Genomic DNA, 20047 nt, shown 5'->3' with positions numbered 1-20047 from the left:
AACAATACGACATATATGCTAAGCACATAAAAAATTTGACATAACTACACTCTCCCTAGTAGAGTCACCACTATGAGGACATGGCACGACTCGTCAAAGAACATCATGTGTCTAGATAAATGATGTTTTCATTGCTTTAAGTATCATGCATGTCAGCTAATGTATGATTAGATATGATATTCCAGATTGATAGATTATGATAGTAGCATGTTTATAATTAACATGATTTGTTTTATCCATTGAGTGTGATATGAACTGCATCCTTTTTCACATGATCTCACCCCAGTATTTAAGGTTGTTTACAGAGCATGCATATGTTGAGTGCCAGAGTATTGATTGCACCAAGAGAGTCAGGGAGAAGGACGTAAGTTCCTCTGAGTAGATTGTTAGAGAGAAATTGGAGACATTTTGATGTTTTGTAATAGATATTTAGAGATATACATTAGGAAGATATTATTTTGATGCAAGTAAGAAAAATGGTTTTAGAAATGTAATAATAGTTAGAGGTTTCTATGGTTGATGCCAGTTTAATGGAAATGTATACGATTTTACCAATGTGATATTCTGATGACTCTAATATATTTATAATTTCTACATATAGAAAGTAACATAAATGAAAGATCAGCTGTTATCACATGGCAGCCTGTAAGAACCAACACCCATATCTTTTACCCGGATTTAGGGGTGCTAAATTTGGAACTCTTCTATATAATATACAACCATTTATGATACTTTCTATATGTGGAAACTATAAGGAGTGAAATTTGAAATGGGTTATATATAGGATTTTATAATAGATTTATTTCCTGTTTACTTTTGGGTTATATATATGATTTTATATTAGATTTATTTCCTTTTGCAACACATAAGGAATGAAATTTGAACTGAACTGTTTTAACCTTTGAAGGAGAAAATTTTCCAAAATAAGGGGCGCAAAATTTGGAACTTTTCTATATAATATACAACCATTTATGTTACTTTCTATATGTGGAAACTATAAGGAGTGAAATTTGAAATGGGTTATATATAGGATTTTATAATAGATTTATTTCCTGTTTACTTTTGGGTTATATATAGGATTTTATATTAGATTTATTTCCTTTTGCAACACATACGGAATGAAATTTGAACTGAACTGTTTTAACCTTTGAAGGAGAAAATTTTCCAAAATAATGCTTACCAAACAGCTCAACAAATATCTTTATACTCAAAAAAGATAGCAACGCTGTTTCTGAAAACAATTTTATGGTAAGTGAAAGCCAGGTCACTCTATTTAGTGCTTAACTAATTTAGATTCACTGATATATAAATTAACCCCATACTCAATTTGAAGATGCAGAAAAAGAAGAAAGAAAGAAAAAAAAAACAAGTTGCAAGTTAGCTTCAAGAGATCTAGTTGTTTAGTAAGAAGAGATGGCCAAGCTTTTCACTCCAACCTTTCGTATCCTCTTCATAGCTCTGCTTTTCATTTCAGGTATTCTCCCATTTTTTTCCTCTCATTGATATATCTAGTTTTTGGACAAGAGATCTCTACTTGGTCACATGATCTCTACACAAGCGTCTGGGCCAATGGGGGAGTATGCCTAGGTATATACCTAAGGGGGGTCAAAAGCATCATTTCACAATGCCATGTGAGAGGGCATAGGAAACACCACCAGGTAGGGCCCTTTTTCCCCTAGTTTTATTAGAAGCCAAAAGTTTGTTTAGATGGTCTATCATGGCATGCATGTATGTTAATGCATCCTTTTATTTCAGTTGCTCATGTATGTCAGCACTCTCTTGTAGCTAGGGTTTTAGGAATCCCGCCGATACCGATCTGGATCGCCCTGGATCAGCCCGGATTGAATAAATTTACCACCGATTTTCATTTCAAAATTCAGTTTTTAACTTTTTTTTGTACCCTTCATCCGCGTCAATATGGGATTGCCCCAAAATCAATATCGATCTGATCCGGGCGATTCTACTAATCCAATACCAATTCCTCAAACCATTGTTTCTAGACTTTCTAAAGTTTTATTTTATCACTTTAACTTGTAGCAAGGGAGATTTAAAGGATTAGTAGCGTATACCTACCCCTAAAATTCTATTTGTTGTCTTTTTTTATTTTTATTTTTCAATTTAAGCATAGCTAATTAAAATCCCCTTGTTTTTATTGTGAAAATGGAACAGCAGCACAGGTGATGATGCACAAGGTTGATGGTGCTCTGTGTTACCAGGTTTTGGGAGATTGTGACAGTAAGTGTGATGCAAGATGTAAGGCAGCCTTCGGACCTGAGGCACCGAGTAAATGTTTGTCACCCCCTTCACAAAAACCCATCTGTATTTGTGGGTACCCTTGTCCATCCCCTTAAGTACCTGAATATGTAATTCCAACTTATTCCAACTTTGGATTAAGATATTAATAAAGGGATTTCTTTATTGGTACTTCTATTTTTTTTTTCCGTTTTCTTGGAATAATATATTTTTTGGGGCATTGTTCTCTGTGCCGCAGCGCAGACTGTGCCCAGGCACATGGGAGTGGGTGCAATGAACACCCTGCCCCCCTGAGTGGCAGACCCATGTGCTTGAACACAGCCTGCGCTGTGGCACAGAAAAAATTCTCCCATGTTAGTGAAGTAAAAGCTTATCATTCTATATATATATATATACATCGAAAACATGCAAGACAATGACAACCCTTATAATATAAGATAGATAATACCCATGTATTGGTCCCGATATCCTGTGCAAGCCATCTGATCACTTAACTCATAGGATGATCGTTGTTGAAGGAAAACCATCCCTTCTTAAAAATGACATGATGATATCCTGTGCAAGCCATCTGATCACTTAACTCATAGGACGATCGTTGTTGAAGGAAAACCATCCCTTCTTAAAAATGACATGATGATAAGTCATTTTCAAATTATTTTGGAGATTTTCGTAAGAAATACATTTTCCGTCCTCCAACTTAGTATTTTTTTTTTCCATATCTAACAAGAATTCAATTGAGATCTTCAACTAAATTTGTGTTATTCGATTTTTACTGACTTAATGTTGGAATCATTTGTTTTAATGAGAATCTAATGGCTTAGCTGGACTACTAATAAATGCTTAATTAAAGCCTATGAATTTGTGGGAGACGGGTGGGGGGGTTGAGAAAGGGATGGGAGGAGGAGCAGGGAGAGGCGGGTGAGGTGGGGGAAGATGCAGAGGATAAAGGGCAAGGTAGGGGTGGTGGCAGGGCGGCGATAGGCTGCTGGTGGGGGAGCAGAGGGTGGGTACCAGGGATAATATGGAAATTTAAAATATCAGGGGAGAAGGAGAAGTGGAACTTTGCTTTTCTAGGAGAGAGAGTAGAGGGTGAGGTTGTGGGACGGAGCTTAGAACGGGGAAGGGAGGGAGAGGGAGAGAGGGAGAGAGAGAGAGAGAGAGAGCAACGTAGAAGCCCAAGCTCCGTCGACAGAGGAGGTGGTGGTGGTAGGAGAAATTTCTGGAGAAAAAGGTACCCAAAAACATGAGGCATCTCAAGTATAGTTTCTCTAAATTTTAGATACTTATCTATAAAAGGCGTACTCAATGCACGAGGCTCCCACCATTAAGAGGCTGTTTCCAAACTCAAACCCATGACCACTTAGTCACAATGGAGCAACCTTTACCGTTGTACCAAGGCCCATACTTACAAAACTATAAATATGGAATGCCAAGGTGAACTCTTTTAAAACGCCTTTTCACAAAGCTTCTTGCTTAACAGTTTAACTTTCATTATCATTCTATAGATAAATCTTATTAATTTCTAGCCATATATAGAATAAGAAGGAAAATAAACTTTGCATTATACGATTGGAAAACAACTTGAATGATGATGCGCTCTCCAAGACAACAATCATGATAAGTTGTATTGACTTAATTTCCTTATCAAAGTACACCTTATATTTTACCATGTGGAAGAGTGATGTTGCAATTCCGACCATTCGATGTATAGAAAATAATTTATATTGGCATGCAAGGAATTTATATTGCAAGATTTCCTCTTATATGGCCACATGTAAAATTTCACCCCTCCCATATAGGTACCGGTATATACTCCATACATTGTATGTATATGCAGCTCCTTTGCAGTCCTATCCCTCTTATGCGCCCAAGCTCATGGTAGTTCCAAACCCCATTTTTTCTTTTGCCACCAGGTTAACTTAGAGTGGGATGGAACTTGACATATGTACAAATTAGGGTGTCAAATTGGAACTAGAATTGAAAATCGAAACCAAATCTGGACCGAATAATGGAACCGAATGAATAGAATTTGATTACAATAAAAAAAAAAAAAACTAGGAAAAAAACCGAGGTGAGACGTGGTTACATTCAGATTCCAGCCTAGAAACCAACAGTTAAAACCGAAACTGAACTGAATTTGAGTACCAATATATTATAGTAGATTATTATTATAATATAATATTAATATTAATATTAAATTTTTGACCAGTAATAGATTATACTATATATACATTATAAACCGAGTACAAGAATCGAAATCGAATTGTCTAGGAACCAAATAGGTACCTAAGTTGATCCGAATAGATTCAATACAAGTACCAATTTTCAGAACCAAGGCGAAACTCAGTCTGATTCCGGATCACAACAACACTCCCTAGGCCAAAATTGAAACCAAACCAATTACTCGATCAACAAGCTCTTAGCCTCACTCGAGCCTTCAAGTGGCAGGTATTGGAATTTTTTTCCTGTCAGGTTTCCTGCCTCATCCGATTGTACGGTTCCTCTCTAGGGGGAGCGGAAATGACAACTTAACTACACTCAGGCAGTGTGTTCGGGCAGGGAGTTAGGTCGTCATTTCCGCCCCCTAAGAGAGGAACCAGCCAACCGGGTAGGGAACCTGAGAGGATAATGATTCCAGGTATTGAGGGTATGATTAGTAAATGCCAGATTTGGGTTGACGAGACACTTCCTTTTTTCTTTTTTTTTTTGATGAGAACAAAAAGATTTAAAACGTTAGTCTATACACGCATTCTTGGCCAAGTTCTGCGCTAAGCCTATACTAAAAGTATTAGTACATAGCCTAAAATATACATTCTGAGTCAAGTCTGAAATTTGAAGGAACTTAGTAAATAGATGCCATGGCCATAGGCATTTGGTTGGAGATGGAAGAGATTCAGTGATTCTGTAGTTGTCACACCAAATTTCCTTAATCTACAACCCATTGCTGACAGCATGGTCCAAACCCTTGCGGATCGCCAAAATATAAGGGACTAAGTCATCTATTGTACTATTCACCCAAAAAAAAAAAGCCATCTGTTGTACCCAGCTTCTTTGCATCAAAAAATTTAAACTTGCCATCAACCAAAAAGAGATAGGCCCAGCCAGTCTCAGTCAGTCCAGGGGAACTAAATCCTGCACATATTAAGATAGGAAAGTTATAACGTGGTAAAACCAAAAAAGAAGGCTGCAATAGGAACACAATATCATGCACCAGAATAGGCTGAGAATGACATCCAATATCATATAAGTGTAGATCCCGAATCCATTGAGCTATGACCTGAATAATCCTTGTGGGATTAGGTTGACAGGATTCAACTAATATTTGTTTCTACATGTCCAGATAAAATAACAGGTAACAATAACAATACTGAAAAACCAAACTAACAGGGTTTTTTTGGCACGAAAAGAAAGATAGAAGAACCGACAAAAAAGAGTGATGTTTTCAAAGCCCAAATACTCAGGCCTCAGCCCCAGTGGTCCTGCAGCCCAGATCCGTTTAACCCAATCACAAGAAAGAAAAAGGTGCCAAAGAGACTCAACACTAGTTCAACAGAGATCACAGGTCGAGTCAATTGGTCGCCATTTTGATAGAATATCCTTGGTTGGAAGTCCTACATTCAGCACATGCCAAAAGAAAATTTTAAACTTAGGATGAATAGGAAGCTTCCAAAAAAAATTCCACTAACCAACTAAATTAGCTGAATTTGTAGCAAAAGATGAAACCAAGTGCCTTACAGCAATTTTAGTTGAGAACAAACCAGATTTCGACTTCAGACAATACCAGTGATCATTACCATTCGACAATTTAATCGAGTGAATTTGAGAAACAATATCAGATGGTAAGTATTCTTTAAGAAGATTAGTAATCCACTCAGTACCGCTAGTGAAGCGGCTCACAGTCAATGATTTAGAATCTTTAAAAGGGGGTAAGGTAACTCGATTAGCAAGATTAGATGCGGATGATGGAATCCAATTGTCGTACCATAAGGAAGTAGAGCACCCAGTACCAATACGCTTACCAACTAACCATTCTAGGATAGGGGTAACATGTGTAATGCTGTTCCAGGTCCAAGACCCCTTGTTCTTCCTAGTTCGAGGATCAAAAAATGAAGTTTGAGGGAAGTACTTGGCCTTCAAGACCCTGGCCCAAAGGGAATCCTGTTCAGTCAGTAAACGCCATCCCAACTTTAAATGTAAGGCAACCCCCCCCCCCTCCCCCCCATAAGCTTTAGGTTTGCACATCTTGGCCCAAGAAATTAAGGAAGGTTTCTTCCTATCCTTATAATTTCCCAGCCAGAATTGAAGAAATAAAGAGTCAATTTTGTGACAAACCTAGGCCGGGAAACGAAAACATTGCATTAGATATGCAGGGATAGAAGCCAATACCGATTTAATAAGAACACCCCGTCCAGCAAAGGAAAGGGAGATGGTTTTCCAAGAGGACAATTTAGCTTGTAATCGCAAGATTACACACTGCAGCTCTCTAGATTTTGACTTCCTATGGAAGAGTTTAGTCCCAAGATACACAGACTCCTTGGTCATTTCCTTAATCCCAATAACTGAGGATAACATCACCCGTGTTGCAGCAGGAACATTTTTACTAAAATGAATACCACTTTCTGCATGGGCAAAAGATCCGCTTCTCACAAAAGGTGAGGATCCCACACACGTATTTCTTTTAGAGTGATCTATTTTAAAAAGGTGGTCTCCACATGAATTATATCTTTTTCAGAACATTAATTGGTGTGGTTTGCATATTCTAACCCTCTCGTTTTTTACTTTATGATTTAAGATTGTAGAATTTAAAGTTGAATGTTCCTTTCATTTGTTGCAAATAAGGGAAGATATTATTTACCAAAAAATAAATAAATAAGGGAAGATATATAGGACCTCAAAAGAAAATATTTTTCTGCACTTAAAGGAAAGTTTAAACAGACGAAGAAAACACCCTAGAAATTTCCATGAAGAAGACACCAAGTATCTTTCCTAAAAACATGGTATTATTAATGGTAGCCAGACAATTAATTGCATTCGTTGATGTGTTTATAAATAAACCCCAGCTAGCATCAAGGATCAGCCCAAGAGAAAGAAGATCACCAAAAAAAGAAAAAATTAAACCAAGAGGAAGTAAAGACTAAAGAGATGGCCAAGAAGCCGCCTTCTCTGATATTCCATATCTTTCTTTTCGTCCTCTTCATCTCAGGTTTTCTACTATCCCTAACATCACAAGTATGCCTTAGTTTCATTAGATAACCCCTACACCACCACCACCCTCCCCCCCCCCCCCCCCCTTCTCTGTTATTTTGATTTATGCGTGGTGGCTCAAATTTTCTGTTTTTTTTCTTTTTTTGGGTTCTGAATTGAAAGCAGCAGCGGAGGTGATGAAGGTGAATGCAGTAGGTACATGTATCCAAATTTGGCGTGATTGTCGCAGTGATTGTGCCTCCAAATGTAAGATGGCACGAGGTCCTCTTGCCAAGAATTCTTGCAAAACACCCCCGGGAAGCTTCCCGTTCTGCATATGCGAATACCATTGTTGATCTCTCTCTTTCTCTATTAACTAGCCGACAATAATGTAATACCATTTCCCCTGAATTGGACATCAATAAACACCTTCATGTGTGCACATCTGATTAGCTTTTCACAATTCAATTTTTTGAATATTGATTCCTCTAAACGAATAAAGATTTTTGACTATCCATTTACATCGCTAGCTATAGTGGAGAGTTTGAGATGGGCGGGGATGGATTATAATTTATCACAATGAAGGTTGAATCAATATGTTATATACACCCAGATTCCTGCATGGATTCTGGAGGGCCAGATGAAAGGCATTGGTCTTTGAGATTCAGGTCTATTCAGGTCTAATGGTGTTTTTCTGATGGGCCTTTCACTTGCAAGTGTACTTCCCCTCTTGTAGAGCCTTCACTTGCACTTAAATCACTTGATAAAGTTGTGTATTATGTTTGTCTATTGTTGGGCTGCAAATGTTGTGGTTTATGTATTTAATTTTAGGGTTTAGGAACGCTAACCAGTCACGCAAGCCACGCCTAGACATAGTAACCGCTTAACCACTTTGCCCCCATGAAAAGGCGAAAAACCCCATGGGGCAAAGCCTTCATTTCCAAGGCAACATGGATTACCTTGGAGATGGATTCCAAAGAATGATCAAAATTTACTTTTTCTTTCAGTCTTATGATGTTCTGTATTATAACATAGGCAAATCCTGCCCTTGGGATAGGTTTTGATCAGCCAACCAAGGAAAGGGGATTTTCGAGTTTAAGGTGTCATCCCTACAGAACTACAAATTTCTATTAATTTTGCAAGGTCACATTCAACTAGTGCATTATTTTACTACTACAATAACCCTAGTTCTCCTCCTTATTAAGCACATGTCTAATCCATTCCAAGCTATGCCAAACTCCAATCCATTAGTGTGTACCAAGGTAGGCCTCAACCCACCTCATCTCAATTCAAACAAGACAGTTATAACACCTGAAAATGATAGTATGCATCTTACTAGTTACTTGGGCTCATTGCAAAATTGGGTAGTGAAAACTGTTTATAAACATTTTCTTAACCACGGGAAAAAAAAGGTAAGATGTAGGAATAGTTTTAGATAACTTTTTAAGCATCAGCTTAAAAAATCTATTATTATGTTCCTATTGGAAGATAAAATCTCATTCTACTATAGCAAATATGCCAATATTAGTTGAACTAATCTAGTAATTTATTCACTATACAAAGCATATACATTTTTTGGTCTTAGAGAGTTATGAAGTAGGCCATGTTTAATCAACTGTGTATTTGGAACAACAAACTGTGAGTAGAATGCAGTTGAACCAGTAGCATGATTACTTGACACGAGCTTCCGAATGAGACAATTGTAGACGAAATATGACAACTTTTTAAGTTCCAAAAGGGGAAACAGGGAGACCTCAAACTGAAGTAGTGGAAGTATTCTCTGCTAACTGGTTTTGAACAAACTCGAGCACTGAAAGCCTCTGCACAAGCAAACAAGAAAATGTTTGAATAAAAGATCAAAGTGTAGATAAACACAACCTGCAGAGTTGATGGGGGCATTTCTACCCGTTTGTCAAGTGCAGTCTGATTAGAATCCAGTGTCAAAGACTTCAAACATTTTATGGCTTCGTCAAATCCATTTATAGCCAAGTCCTCATTTCCAAGATTCCTGTCTACATCAGCAACTTTGGCGAGAGAAATAGCCACATCCAAAATCTAAACTCAAAAGAACAGATAGCATTAAAATCTAGAATTCATGTGTTGGTGTGGGTGCAGGGGACAGGAGGGAGATACAAAGTGTAATAAATCTAAGATCAAAAAGAAAAGGGACATTCATAAATGAAAGGGAGTTTAATCAGGGACACATACAGAAGTTTCAAAGTCTCGCCAACATGGACACCTATGGCTTCCCGACCTCTTTTTTGAAAAAAAAATAATTACAAGGGGAAATATGCTACTGGAATTTTACAAGAATCAATGGCAATAACCAGGATTGGATAAAATAAGCCAGAGATATGCTCTTTGCTGAACATATATCATTCAGTATTGTAACTGAGTTAACTCAGTCCTTCATGGAAAAGGCCTCTAATTTCATGACTGATCATTTTCATTAATGGCAGAAGCTGAGGAATGCTGACGAGTGTTATTGGTAGCCATGAGTTTGAGTCCATGATGCAGTCACAACTGCTCAATTGAGCCTAAGAAGACTTTATTTTGGGCCATGGATGAGTTCTACAGGCCTTGACTTTGAGTTAGATTACGATACTTATTAGCTAGTATAGAATTCTGTTTTGCCTTCTGAGTTTATTACGTTAATTCGGTGTGAGTGAATAGATGTCCTTTATGAGCCTGCTTATGAATTTTGAGACTATATATATATATTTATACATACCTCCCATCGATTACTTTCCGAGTAATAGAAATTGAGGTTTTAAAGAGTTTTGGCACCATCGCGTTGTGCAAATGTGGGTCATGGCTCTTCTTCTGGCCATCTACTTTCTTCTTCTATACTTCTTACAGTTCTGATCTTCATTGTGTTCAGGTGCTATTTCTCCTTAATTCTTCTTCTTGTTCTCCTCCTCATCTTAATTCTATAATATCTTCTACTTCTCTTCTATACTGAATGCCTATCTCATTAATCTGCTGAAACATTGTTTCCAGTCTTCAAATCTGCCTTTGAATTCTGTTTACATCATACTTAACCAATTTCTGAGATCTGATCATCAAATCTACCTTGATTTCTCAATCTGAAGTCAGCTTGAAATATTAGCAGTCTGGAAATCATCTATTAGAGCTAATCTGATTTTCAAGATTTTTAGTTCAATTTATAGGGATGATTAAACTGTTTAATTGACCAGAGTTCTAAGTTCTGCAATATTTATATTGTCCTATTATACATCTAATCTGTTCACATATTATTCCTACTCATTTTCTATTGATCCTGTTATAATTGTAGATTTTTGCTTCTAGATTCTTTCTAGAACTATATAAAGTTTGTAAAATTTCAGATTGTGCTTCTGTATCCAGGTTCTGAAACATCTTCTTCTACTTCAGAATGGGATATTTCTAGTATCCTCGTGATATTCAAGCTCTTAATTCATTTCTGAACCATTAATTTATGAAGTCACAACAAGCAGTTAAGGAAGCTCAATCTGGTAGATGGTGCCCTTATCTATTTCTATAGCCAACGTGTAATGGTTGCAACCACCAGCTGTGCTCCTTACCATAACTACCAGTTCTTGTAGTAGGAGCTTACTCACTGATCTCTTTTCCTAAACAATAAAATCCTCCCACTGCTGGTCAAAAAGAATATACACACAATCACACAAAAAGGGGGGTTGGCTTGAAGTCATTAGGCAAGGAGGAACCAGCTTTCTTTGGAATGGAGCTATAAATTCTGAGTTACCCCACTGTTTATGACAACATTATCGAAGAATCCATCAAAAAATGCAACTACACCTTTTCCCAACCAAAGGGGGTCTGCTATATGGATCATGTTTTCGCTATTCAACTCTATCCAAAGCCACATTACTTGTCAACCCAAATCCATACAAACTTTTCTCAGCACTTTCGCAATTCACTTTTATCCATGAATTCATCAAATATTTTAATCAAATCATTCTATTATTACCTAATGTTTTTCAGAGAAGCCCATTGAAAATCCATTTGAACCTGCACCATAGTGCTCAGGAAACTAGATTTCCAAATCATAAAATCATGTTGGATGGTATCGTTATAATTTCAATAATTCATATATGTTAATTTACACCAAACAAAATCCCTTAAGTTTACCATAAAAACTCCAAGGAAAAAACATGATTCCAAGCATTTACATAAAATTTTCCAGACTTCATTTGGTGAAAAAACTCTAAATTTAGGAATTGGAAACTTTGGGCAGCATGTAAATGAAGTGCAACGAACAAGAAAAAATCAAGGACCCCAACCAATGATCTAACCCATGTTATCCTCAACGTGCATAAATATCATTCGACAGTGTCACCAATAAAATACTATAGTTCAATGAGAAAAGGATGAACTGAGAAGTGCTATGCCAAAAAGGTTGCTAACCTGGGAAGAGGCATCCGAACGATCCTTGATAGCAGTACGCCGAACATCCAAAGATCGATAGTAATAAGATCTTGCACCTTGCAGATCTCCATCATAGTATTTAAGGTCACCAATTTTATTAAGGGAAACAGAGACTGTGTGTGTCACCTGAAAAGAAACATGTCAAAAAGAGCCAGTATTTACATCATCATGGTTGAACAACTTTAGCAAATGATTCAAAACTGATTTAAAATTAAAAAACTCCGAGTAAAGTAAACATGCAATAACCTCCAAGTCATCCATTGAAATCTTTGAAAGGAAATCAACACTCTCTTCAAAATAATTAATTGCAGACGCAGCATCTCCCATCGCTCGACTGCAATGAAACTATGAATTCAGCTTTCAAAGTTTAAACTCAATGAATATCAATGAACCATTAACGAAACATAAAGAAAACATATAGTAATGAAATTTCTCCTCGATAATGTGGGTTCTTCCTTATACTGTGTTTATAGGGGGCCAGAAAACCTATGTTTGCCGTTGTATATGTACTTTTGCATGCTTGACAATGGATGTGTAACATGTGGTCAAGGAAAAATAATTTCCAATGCTTGATCAGTGAGATAAATTCAAGAAAGATTCATAGAAATTGCACAATATCAGTCAGCATCAGCCATATACTACAGACTATTTGATCTAGTAGACACCCAATCCAGCACCTATAAGTGGATAAGCAGAAGACAGCCAGATTTAGAATATTCTACCACTGAAAAGCTAAATCTACCATGATATTTTAGAAGTTGAAGCTTTTTTTAACTGGATGAGCCCCAACAGGACACAAAGTCATTTTCATTTCATTTTTTTTATTTTTACTCTATTATGTCAAAGGTTAATGGCATGCATATAAACATGTGTAAAACTCACAGTTGTCAAGGAGACTAGGCGACCAAAGGCATTGGAGGGATGCTTAGGCGACAAGGCACCTGCCTAAGCGCCGTAGGCGTGCATTAATAAGTAATATAGCAATGATAAGTTAATATAATTATGTTTATATGCAACATAGAAGCCATATTAATGCAATATGCTATTATGTTAGCAATAGCCTAATATTAGAAAACCCAACATATAATAAATAAAGCATATGATATACGCATATTCGTCAAAAAACAAAGCAATCAATATAAATCAACATAAACCCGTGAAATATCAACAAGGCGTGTTGTTGTCTTAGACCCAAGAAAGAGCCTGGATGCCTAGGCAGCTACGCAACCCCTTGACAAATATGTAAAGCTTTAAAATAGTTTATATTGATGGCATAATATTAGTATAATTAAGAGTAATTATCATACCAATATGCACATAACCCTATAGCATAATCAAACAACAAATCATGGGGGTAAAACTGTCATTTAACCACATTCTTTTTCTCCTTAACCCATCTTTCCTCTTCTATTCTCAATCCCTCTCTGCTAGAACTTTGGCTACAAGTATTGCAGCAAGTCAGCAATTGTGCAGCTCGGATGGCCACAATGGCAACAGCCTCCACCAACAACAATCACGACGGTGACAACACCAACAGTGATATAAGTATGGTTGTAGTTGGATTACATGTGTGTTGGACCCTTGGTCCAAGGGTTTTTGTCGTAATAGGCCACTTTGATAGGCCTAAAATAAGGGTAGGAGCCAGGACTACGAGATTTGTCAAGTAGGATTAGTTGTCTCTTTTTTATGTTAGAAGTTCACTAAGTCAAGTCCTAGAATCATTAGTCAGTTGAGTCCAATATTACATTCTAAGTCTATGTTCTGTTTTTAATCCTAGTTTGAGTACGAGTGTCAATACTAGCCTTTTTTTACTATTCCAAATCGTAGTTTGAATTCCAAATCAGTTTAGGAGTATTAAAGAGTCAATTTATAATACTATACATAGATGTAGTGGCCTATGACCTTACACAAATTTATGAAATATATCAATTCATTTTTTTCTGAAATTTTCTGTTGTGTGGATTCAATGGTTGGTGGTTTGGATTCAATAGAATGCTTGGTGGATTCCAAATGGGGCTTAGGTAGATTCCTAACCTACATCTCTTTAATCTACCTTTCTTCCCAACAAGAACATAAGTCAGATGCTCTCAATTCCTATACCTTTTGGCTTCTCTATTCCTAGTTTATTCTGTTCAATTGCTGGTTGGAAGTTCCTGAGATATTCTACTTACTTTGTGCTCAGATTGCAGACAGTAAATTGTGATATTAAACACACTGAGTTTCTGAACTTTCTGGTCAATTACTTCAGTTCTAGTTCTGCTACCTGAATCCTAATAGCACTAGGACTGCTAAAACTACCTATTCTGTTATGAAAAACAGTTTAGATTCTGCAGGTCTGTTCTACCAGCAGAATAGACCATTCAACTGGAATTTGGACTATTCTGATTATCCTGCTTTGAGTTACAAGTTTCCTTCATATCTTGTTCTGAAACAGCAAAGAAGTGAGGCTGTTTTTAATGCTCCTTTTAATGCTCCAAGCATAGTACTAATCTTGTCTCAGAAGGCCATTTCAGCCAGACCGAAATTTCCGAGATACCGAAATTTCGGCGAAACATTGTATTTTTTGTATGAGTTCTGATTGGGCATTTTGGGTTGCAAAATGCCGAAATGACCAAAATTTCGACGAAACAGTGCATTTTTTAAACTATTTTTTCATTTCGACCTCCAGTCTCATCTCGGACCCACCAAAATATCTGAAATTTCGGTTAGATTTTTAACTATGGCTCTGAAATCTGATAAACTTGACATTCCTATTTCCTAGAGAAGGACAACCTTCACATCGAGCGGCTAATAATAACTCTAAAGCGTTAGGAAGAGCTGCTTTAGACCACCCCCACAGAAGATTTTTCTAGAAGATGCTTTGAACAACTGTTGAAGCTAAGAATTATACTGGGAGGATAAATGATTCAAAGGTCAAGTTGGAAGTCAAAGATTACATTAGGAAGCTAGACCCCCAGGTGCTCAGTGATTGGCTGGTCTTTCTCAATGACTTATAATTGGTACGATCTGACGGAAGGAAGGAAGCTGAAATTTGCTCAGGCCAAACTTACTGGTTGTGCCAAAGAATAGTGAACACACAAGTAACGTCTTCATACTCAGTGTACTAACCCTACCACATGGGAAGATGAAACAAAAGTTCAGGGATAAATACCTACGTAATGCAATCCCGAGTAACAAAAACCCTGCTTTTGGGTCACTATGGACGCACCCAAGTGATAAACTTAAGGAAGCAATGGCAATTCTGTAAATATTTCGAACAGTTTAGGACCCTTTTGGAAGAGGAAAACAGGAACTGGACCAAATTGTTAAGAATTTTTTAAGAGGGCTTTTCTGGAAATTTAAGTAAGAATGGGTATGAAATAAAACCCATTCATAAATAGAGGGCTTTGAGTGATTTTATAAGAAGCTGTACTCAAGTGTAAATAGGAAAATAGACTATCTTCAACCTCCCGATTGAAACAAAGCGAGCAGTAAGCCAACTCAATTTCAGATGGAAAACCTAACCTGAAAGGGCGCCTATGGGTCTGAAATTTTTGGTGATGGTCATTAACCTGATGGGCTACTGAATCTACTTGACCAGCACTCAAACTAACCAGTAAGGGAATAAATTTTAATCGCTGAAACTGATTCTAGGGGAAACAGTAGAGCCCGAACTGGTCACAAATTTAAATCTCATGGTAGGAACATTCGTTGGTGATAAAATTCCAGGGGTTGGGTTGCCTATAGGAGGGAAACCTTCGTCCACAACCTCAACCTCAGATCCAACAGATTGAGCAGCAGGGAATGTGATAAAAATATCCTTTCACATGAAAAAGTAATAAAACAAATAATAAGAAAACAGAAGAGGTTGGGGATGTAAGAATAACAAAAGAAATAAAGGAAGAATGAAGAATATCCGATCTGAGAAAGAAGAGGTCAAGGAGGGAGAAAAGGAACTAGGAGCACTCGAGCGGCTCTGGTAACCAGGCCAAGCAGGAAACACTGAATAACGAAAACAAACTCAATGCATCATTCAATTTTGTTCATCTCTATCTCCCATAAAATATAAGATCAAAAGAATGACCCAAACAAAAATTAAATTCCTATATACTCCTGCTGGACCAAAATCCAAGTTTGGATATGCTTCTACTCGGTTTGAGTTTCCAGATCGGGTCATTTAAGTCCAGCCACAATAATATTACTGCATCAATTCTTCCCCTCTGAAACCTGTCGAGTTCAGATGAAGACAAAGGATGCCATCCAATTCAATTAAATGGAGAATAAACAACCCCATTGTCCCCTGAACTTAAGTGCTAGGAGGTCTGCAGCAGGAAGATCCATCTCTAGCCGCCGTGCTTGAAAGAATAGGTATTCTTATACGCACAATACTGCACCTTTTTGTCAAATAGCCACGGTCATCACCCAAGGAAAATGTAACAAACCTTCAAAGGTAAAATGTCACTGCAAAGATATCTATTAACCCACCAATGGAATATGTGACCAAACACCTATCACGGATTTTGAAATTGGTGGTGTTCACCCAAACAACCTTGTAGAGGTTGGGATGTGGCTCTGTCATCAGCCCAAGCTTGCGAACCGCGTCTTTAAAAACGACATGGGTACAACTTCCTCCGTCAATCACCATGGTACACAAAGGGTCGGTGCACTTCATCCCCAGTCTGAAAAAAGTCGCTAGTGACGAAAGAGAATGAAGAGCATAGCAAGGTTGTTCTCTATCACTGTCACTACCGCCGCCTTCACTAGGCTCACGCTCTGCCTCCAAATAAACTGTTTTGTTCTTAATTGCTCTTCCAAAGGAGTGGCTATGAGAGTATCCTTGTCGGCAAAAGCTACCAAATAGTTAGGGCACTGAAGAGAAAAATACTGGTACCACTTGCACGTGAAGCACTATATCTCAACCCTTGTCTTCAAAATAGGCTTGTTAGAACCATACCCATAAACTCAGACCTCTTGCTTATGGGATTATTAAATCTCATATTGATGACGGATTGACAGATCTTCCACTAGATTTTGGCTCCTCCTCTGGCACCCGCATGGGGTTCTTCTTCACTCAGTCGGAGATAGATGTATTTATGGTTCCGATTATAGCAGATTGGACAATTTCAGGTATTTTATGGTAGGATAGTTGGCCTCCCCCCTTCTCCCATTTGACTGCCATCTGGAGTACTCAGCCTAGCATCCTTGGTAGTGGTGAATGGTGATATTGTCCCTTGGTCTGCTACCCCATCGGGTCTCTTCAGCGCGAAGTCGGGTTGGGACCTCATCAGGGCTCATGGTTGCATTAAAGGCTGAAGCAATTTGGTTTGGCTCAAGAGTCACAGCTTCACTGCCTGGAGGGTTTTCTCCCGCTGCCTCCCCATGCGGTACTTCCTTATCTGTCAGCAGATTCCAATCCCTCCCCAATGCTACTATAATGGACTGCCTCTGAAGATATGGATCACTTCTTCAACTGCCTCTTCCCTTCTATAGTTTGGACTGGTCTACCGGCCTAATGTTGACATAGGAGAAGAAGAATTCTGCCCTTTGACAAAGAATGGATCTGGGTGAACATGTCTTTCGCTGGGAAATCCTGCTGTGACACAGTGGGGAAATTAGCTTTTGGTGCTTGCATCTTCCATATCTGGCTTGAGCGTAACCTCAGAAGCTGTACCTCTAAGTCTAGATTTGTTCAACAGATTTGGAATTCCATGCTCTTCGATGTCAAATCAAAGCTTTTTGGGTCCCCTGCCCGATGTGCTGATACCCCTAGAAATAAGCTTATTGTAGATTCTTGGGGTCTTTCCCCTTCTATTTTAGAAGCCAAAGCCACCCCCCAATGTAAAGGCAGTTCTTTGTCAGTTGCATTGTTCTCTTCTTCCCCCTCTTTTCTGGGAGATTCCTGGTATTTCTCTTCTTTGGAAATGAATTTTTTATTCAACCAAAAAACTTTTAGCTAGCTTAGAAGGAAAATCATTAAGATATACAATGATTTCGTCAGTAATACAAAAACGACCTAAAAGTAGGAAGTCTGCAGCATGCAGCTCAATTTATTTCACAAATATTAATTATGCAAAAAAGATACATGTTAGTATTTCTAGCATACATAACTTAATCACATTTCCATGTAGAAGTTAAGGATGTAATTAAACTATTTAAACCTAATAAAGGAAGAAAGAATTACAATGAAGAAATAAACCAAAAGAACAGAAAAGTAATACCAGCAGTCGCCAAGCATCCCAAGAACTGCACCTAATTGTGAACACAGCTCTGAGGTGTTACCCAATCTTTCTAACTGCTCTCTGATGTCCTCTGCACACATGTTTAGTCTTGATTTGGCACTTTCTATATTCTGCGCCCTAAATGCCTAGACATGAACAGCCATGATTTAATTTGCATAGCCCAGCAGAAAGATCTAAAAGAGAATTTTTCTTGAAAAGATTAATGAAATTAATTTAGCCAGTTACATGCTTTCGTAATGCAGGGGTCATGCTGCCATGAAAGCGCAATTGATTTGAGCCATTATGCTTCCAATGGACTATATATTGGCCTGCTATTAGCTGTGACAAGTTCAGCTCTAAGCCTATCATATCAGCCCATTAGCATATTAGACTATGGTTGCCAAAGTGACAAGCAAGTACCCTCTAGCAAACCAACTATGTGTTTTGAAGTAGTCACCAAGTCATTATGTCATGAATCAGGAAAGCTACAACTTGAGTCAAGTTACAAGATGGACTTGTCAACCAACTAGTGTACAAATGTCATCCGTATTCTTTACTTCTATAGTCAGCACATGTAACATCAATTACTAAACATTATTATATTTAACATAAAAGTATTTGAACACCACTGCTGTGTTAGAAGGAATATAACCATTATCATAACCCGTTTAAACTCATCATAGGCTGTGTCTAGTTCTGACTACATCACTTCTGTAATTAGTTCAAATGGAAGCAAGCTGTTTCACTTATATTTCTATGAGAAGAATGAGAAATCCATATTTGTTATACCATCAAGGTAAAAACTAAACTCACCCTCATAGCTTGTTGAACCAAGAAAGCACCCCTCTCCAAAGATACATCCTCATATAACACAGTTCTATTTTGATTTCCTTCATCTTTTACATCTGTCTTCAACTGTGGCTTCTTGATTCTAGCATGACCATCAATGAAGCGATCAACTACATCTTGAAGATCCATGTCAGGTTCAATCTTCTCTATGTCAGCACCACAGATTGGACAGTCCTTAAAGCATGATATACATGCTCTGCATGAAAGAAAAAAAAATAGGAGGGCGTAAAAATTAAATAGCAGAAATGTTCTGAAAAAGTACGTGAAAAAAATAGACCAAAATAGTAGACTCATCATTGTACTGCTTACTTGCAATACTTATGAGAACAAGGAACACATTTGCTACTTTCAAAGAGAAGGGCTTGGCAAATAATGCAGCTGAGAGGGCCCAACTTAAATGTCTGAGAATCATATCCAAATGGGCACTTGGGAGGCACAATAGTGGAATCATCAGACTCCTTGTTAACCTTGCTTCCATGCTCTGTCTGGTGTCTGTTATGGCTTTCCCCAGAATTCCTTGGACAGGTATCATCTGGGCGTGCGGCTTTAGTGAATGGGCAAACAGAAGTCATCTTGACCAAGAAATTCCTGTTGAAGAACATTTCAGAAAAGTTACTTTGAGGTTTTTAAAGAAATATTCAAAAACCTTTGTAGTAAGTGACAAGGCATACAAAAGAGGGGGGATTTCAAACTTAAAATAATGTTAGATACAAAAAAGGGGGGCAAATTCAGCTCAAACACTGTAGCAAATGCATACAGGGCTAGGGTTAATCACCTCCCCCCAAATTGCATAAGGGGATGTTTTGTCCTTCATCCAATTTTATTCAACTCTTAATATATTGAGGTTAACCCAATATGGTAAAGAATGATTGGAATCTTGAATAGGATTTCAATCAAGGAATTACAGTAAAAAGCTTTTTTAAAGGATAAAACAAGCATTTGGCTATTAGAAATTTTCCAAATTTGGAAAGGAAAAAAAATCAAAGACAGTATATCAATTCCTACATCTAAAATAGAGTAATTTCTCTCACCTCACACATGGTACAGTAAGTGATAGTGGAGAAATAAATAATAATAATTATAAAGGCAAAGTACATCTGATCAACCCAATGAGATAAGCTTATCTGATCGGGACC

At 37.6% G+C, this 20047-nt stretch overlaps 1 protein-coding gene across 1 annotated transcript; it reads right to left on the bottom strand.

Moving 5' to 3' along the window:
* Positions 1-8935: 8935 nt before the first annotated feature.
* LOC122652722 (protein NCA1) lies at positions 8936-19525 on the bottom strand. Its single transcript, XM_043846546.1, has 7 exons — positions 19221-19525; positions 18876-19107; positions 18063-18208; positions 12112-12199; positions 11845-11991; positions 9343-9492; positions 8936-9257 (listed from the first exon to the last, which is right to left on the bottom strand). Exons 1-7 carry the CDS (start codon positions 19511-19513, stop codon positions 9192-9194), a joined length of 1122 nt encoding a protein of 373 aa, XP_043702481.1. The 5' UTR covers positions 19514-19525; the 3' UTR covers positions 8936-9191.
* Positions 19526-20047: the final 522 nt, after the last annotated feature.

This window comes from Telopea speciosissima, chromosome 2 (assembly GCF_018873765.1).
Source record: "Telopea speciosissima isolate NSW1024214 ecotype Mountain lineage chromosome 2, Tspe_v1, whole genome shotgun sequence".
NCBI classification, from domain to species: Eukaryota; Viridiplantae; Streptophyta; class Magnoliopsida; order Proteales; family Proteaceae; genus Telopea; species Telopea speciosissima.
The sequence above is the reverse complement of the archived record's forward strand: the minus strand, read 5'-3'. Positions and strand labels throughout refer to the sequence as shown.

Coding starts and splice junctions, on each gene's coding strand:
- LOC122652722 (XM_043846546.1), bottom strand. CDS start 19,513: ATGTTCTTCAACAGGAATTTCTTGGTCAAGATGACTTCTGTTTGCCCA. Junction 11,992..12,111: donor TTTCAATGGATGACTTGGAG/GTTATTGCATGT, acceptor GTTTCTTTTCAG/GTGACACACACAGTCTCTGT. Junction 9,493..11,844: donor GTTCGGATGCCTCTTCCCAG/GTTAGCAACCTT, acceptor TTTTGAGTTTAG/ATTTTGGATGTGGCTATTTC.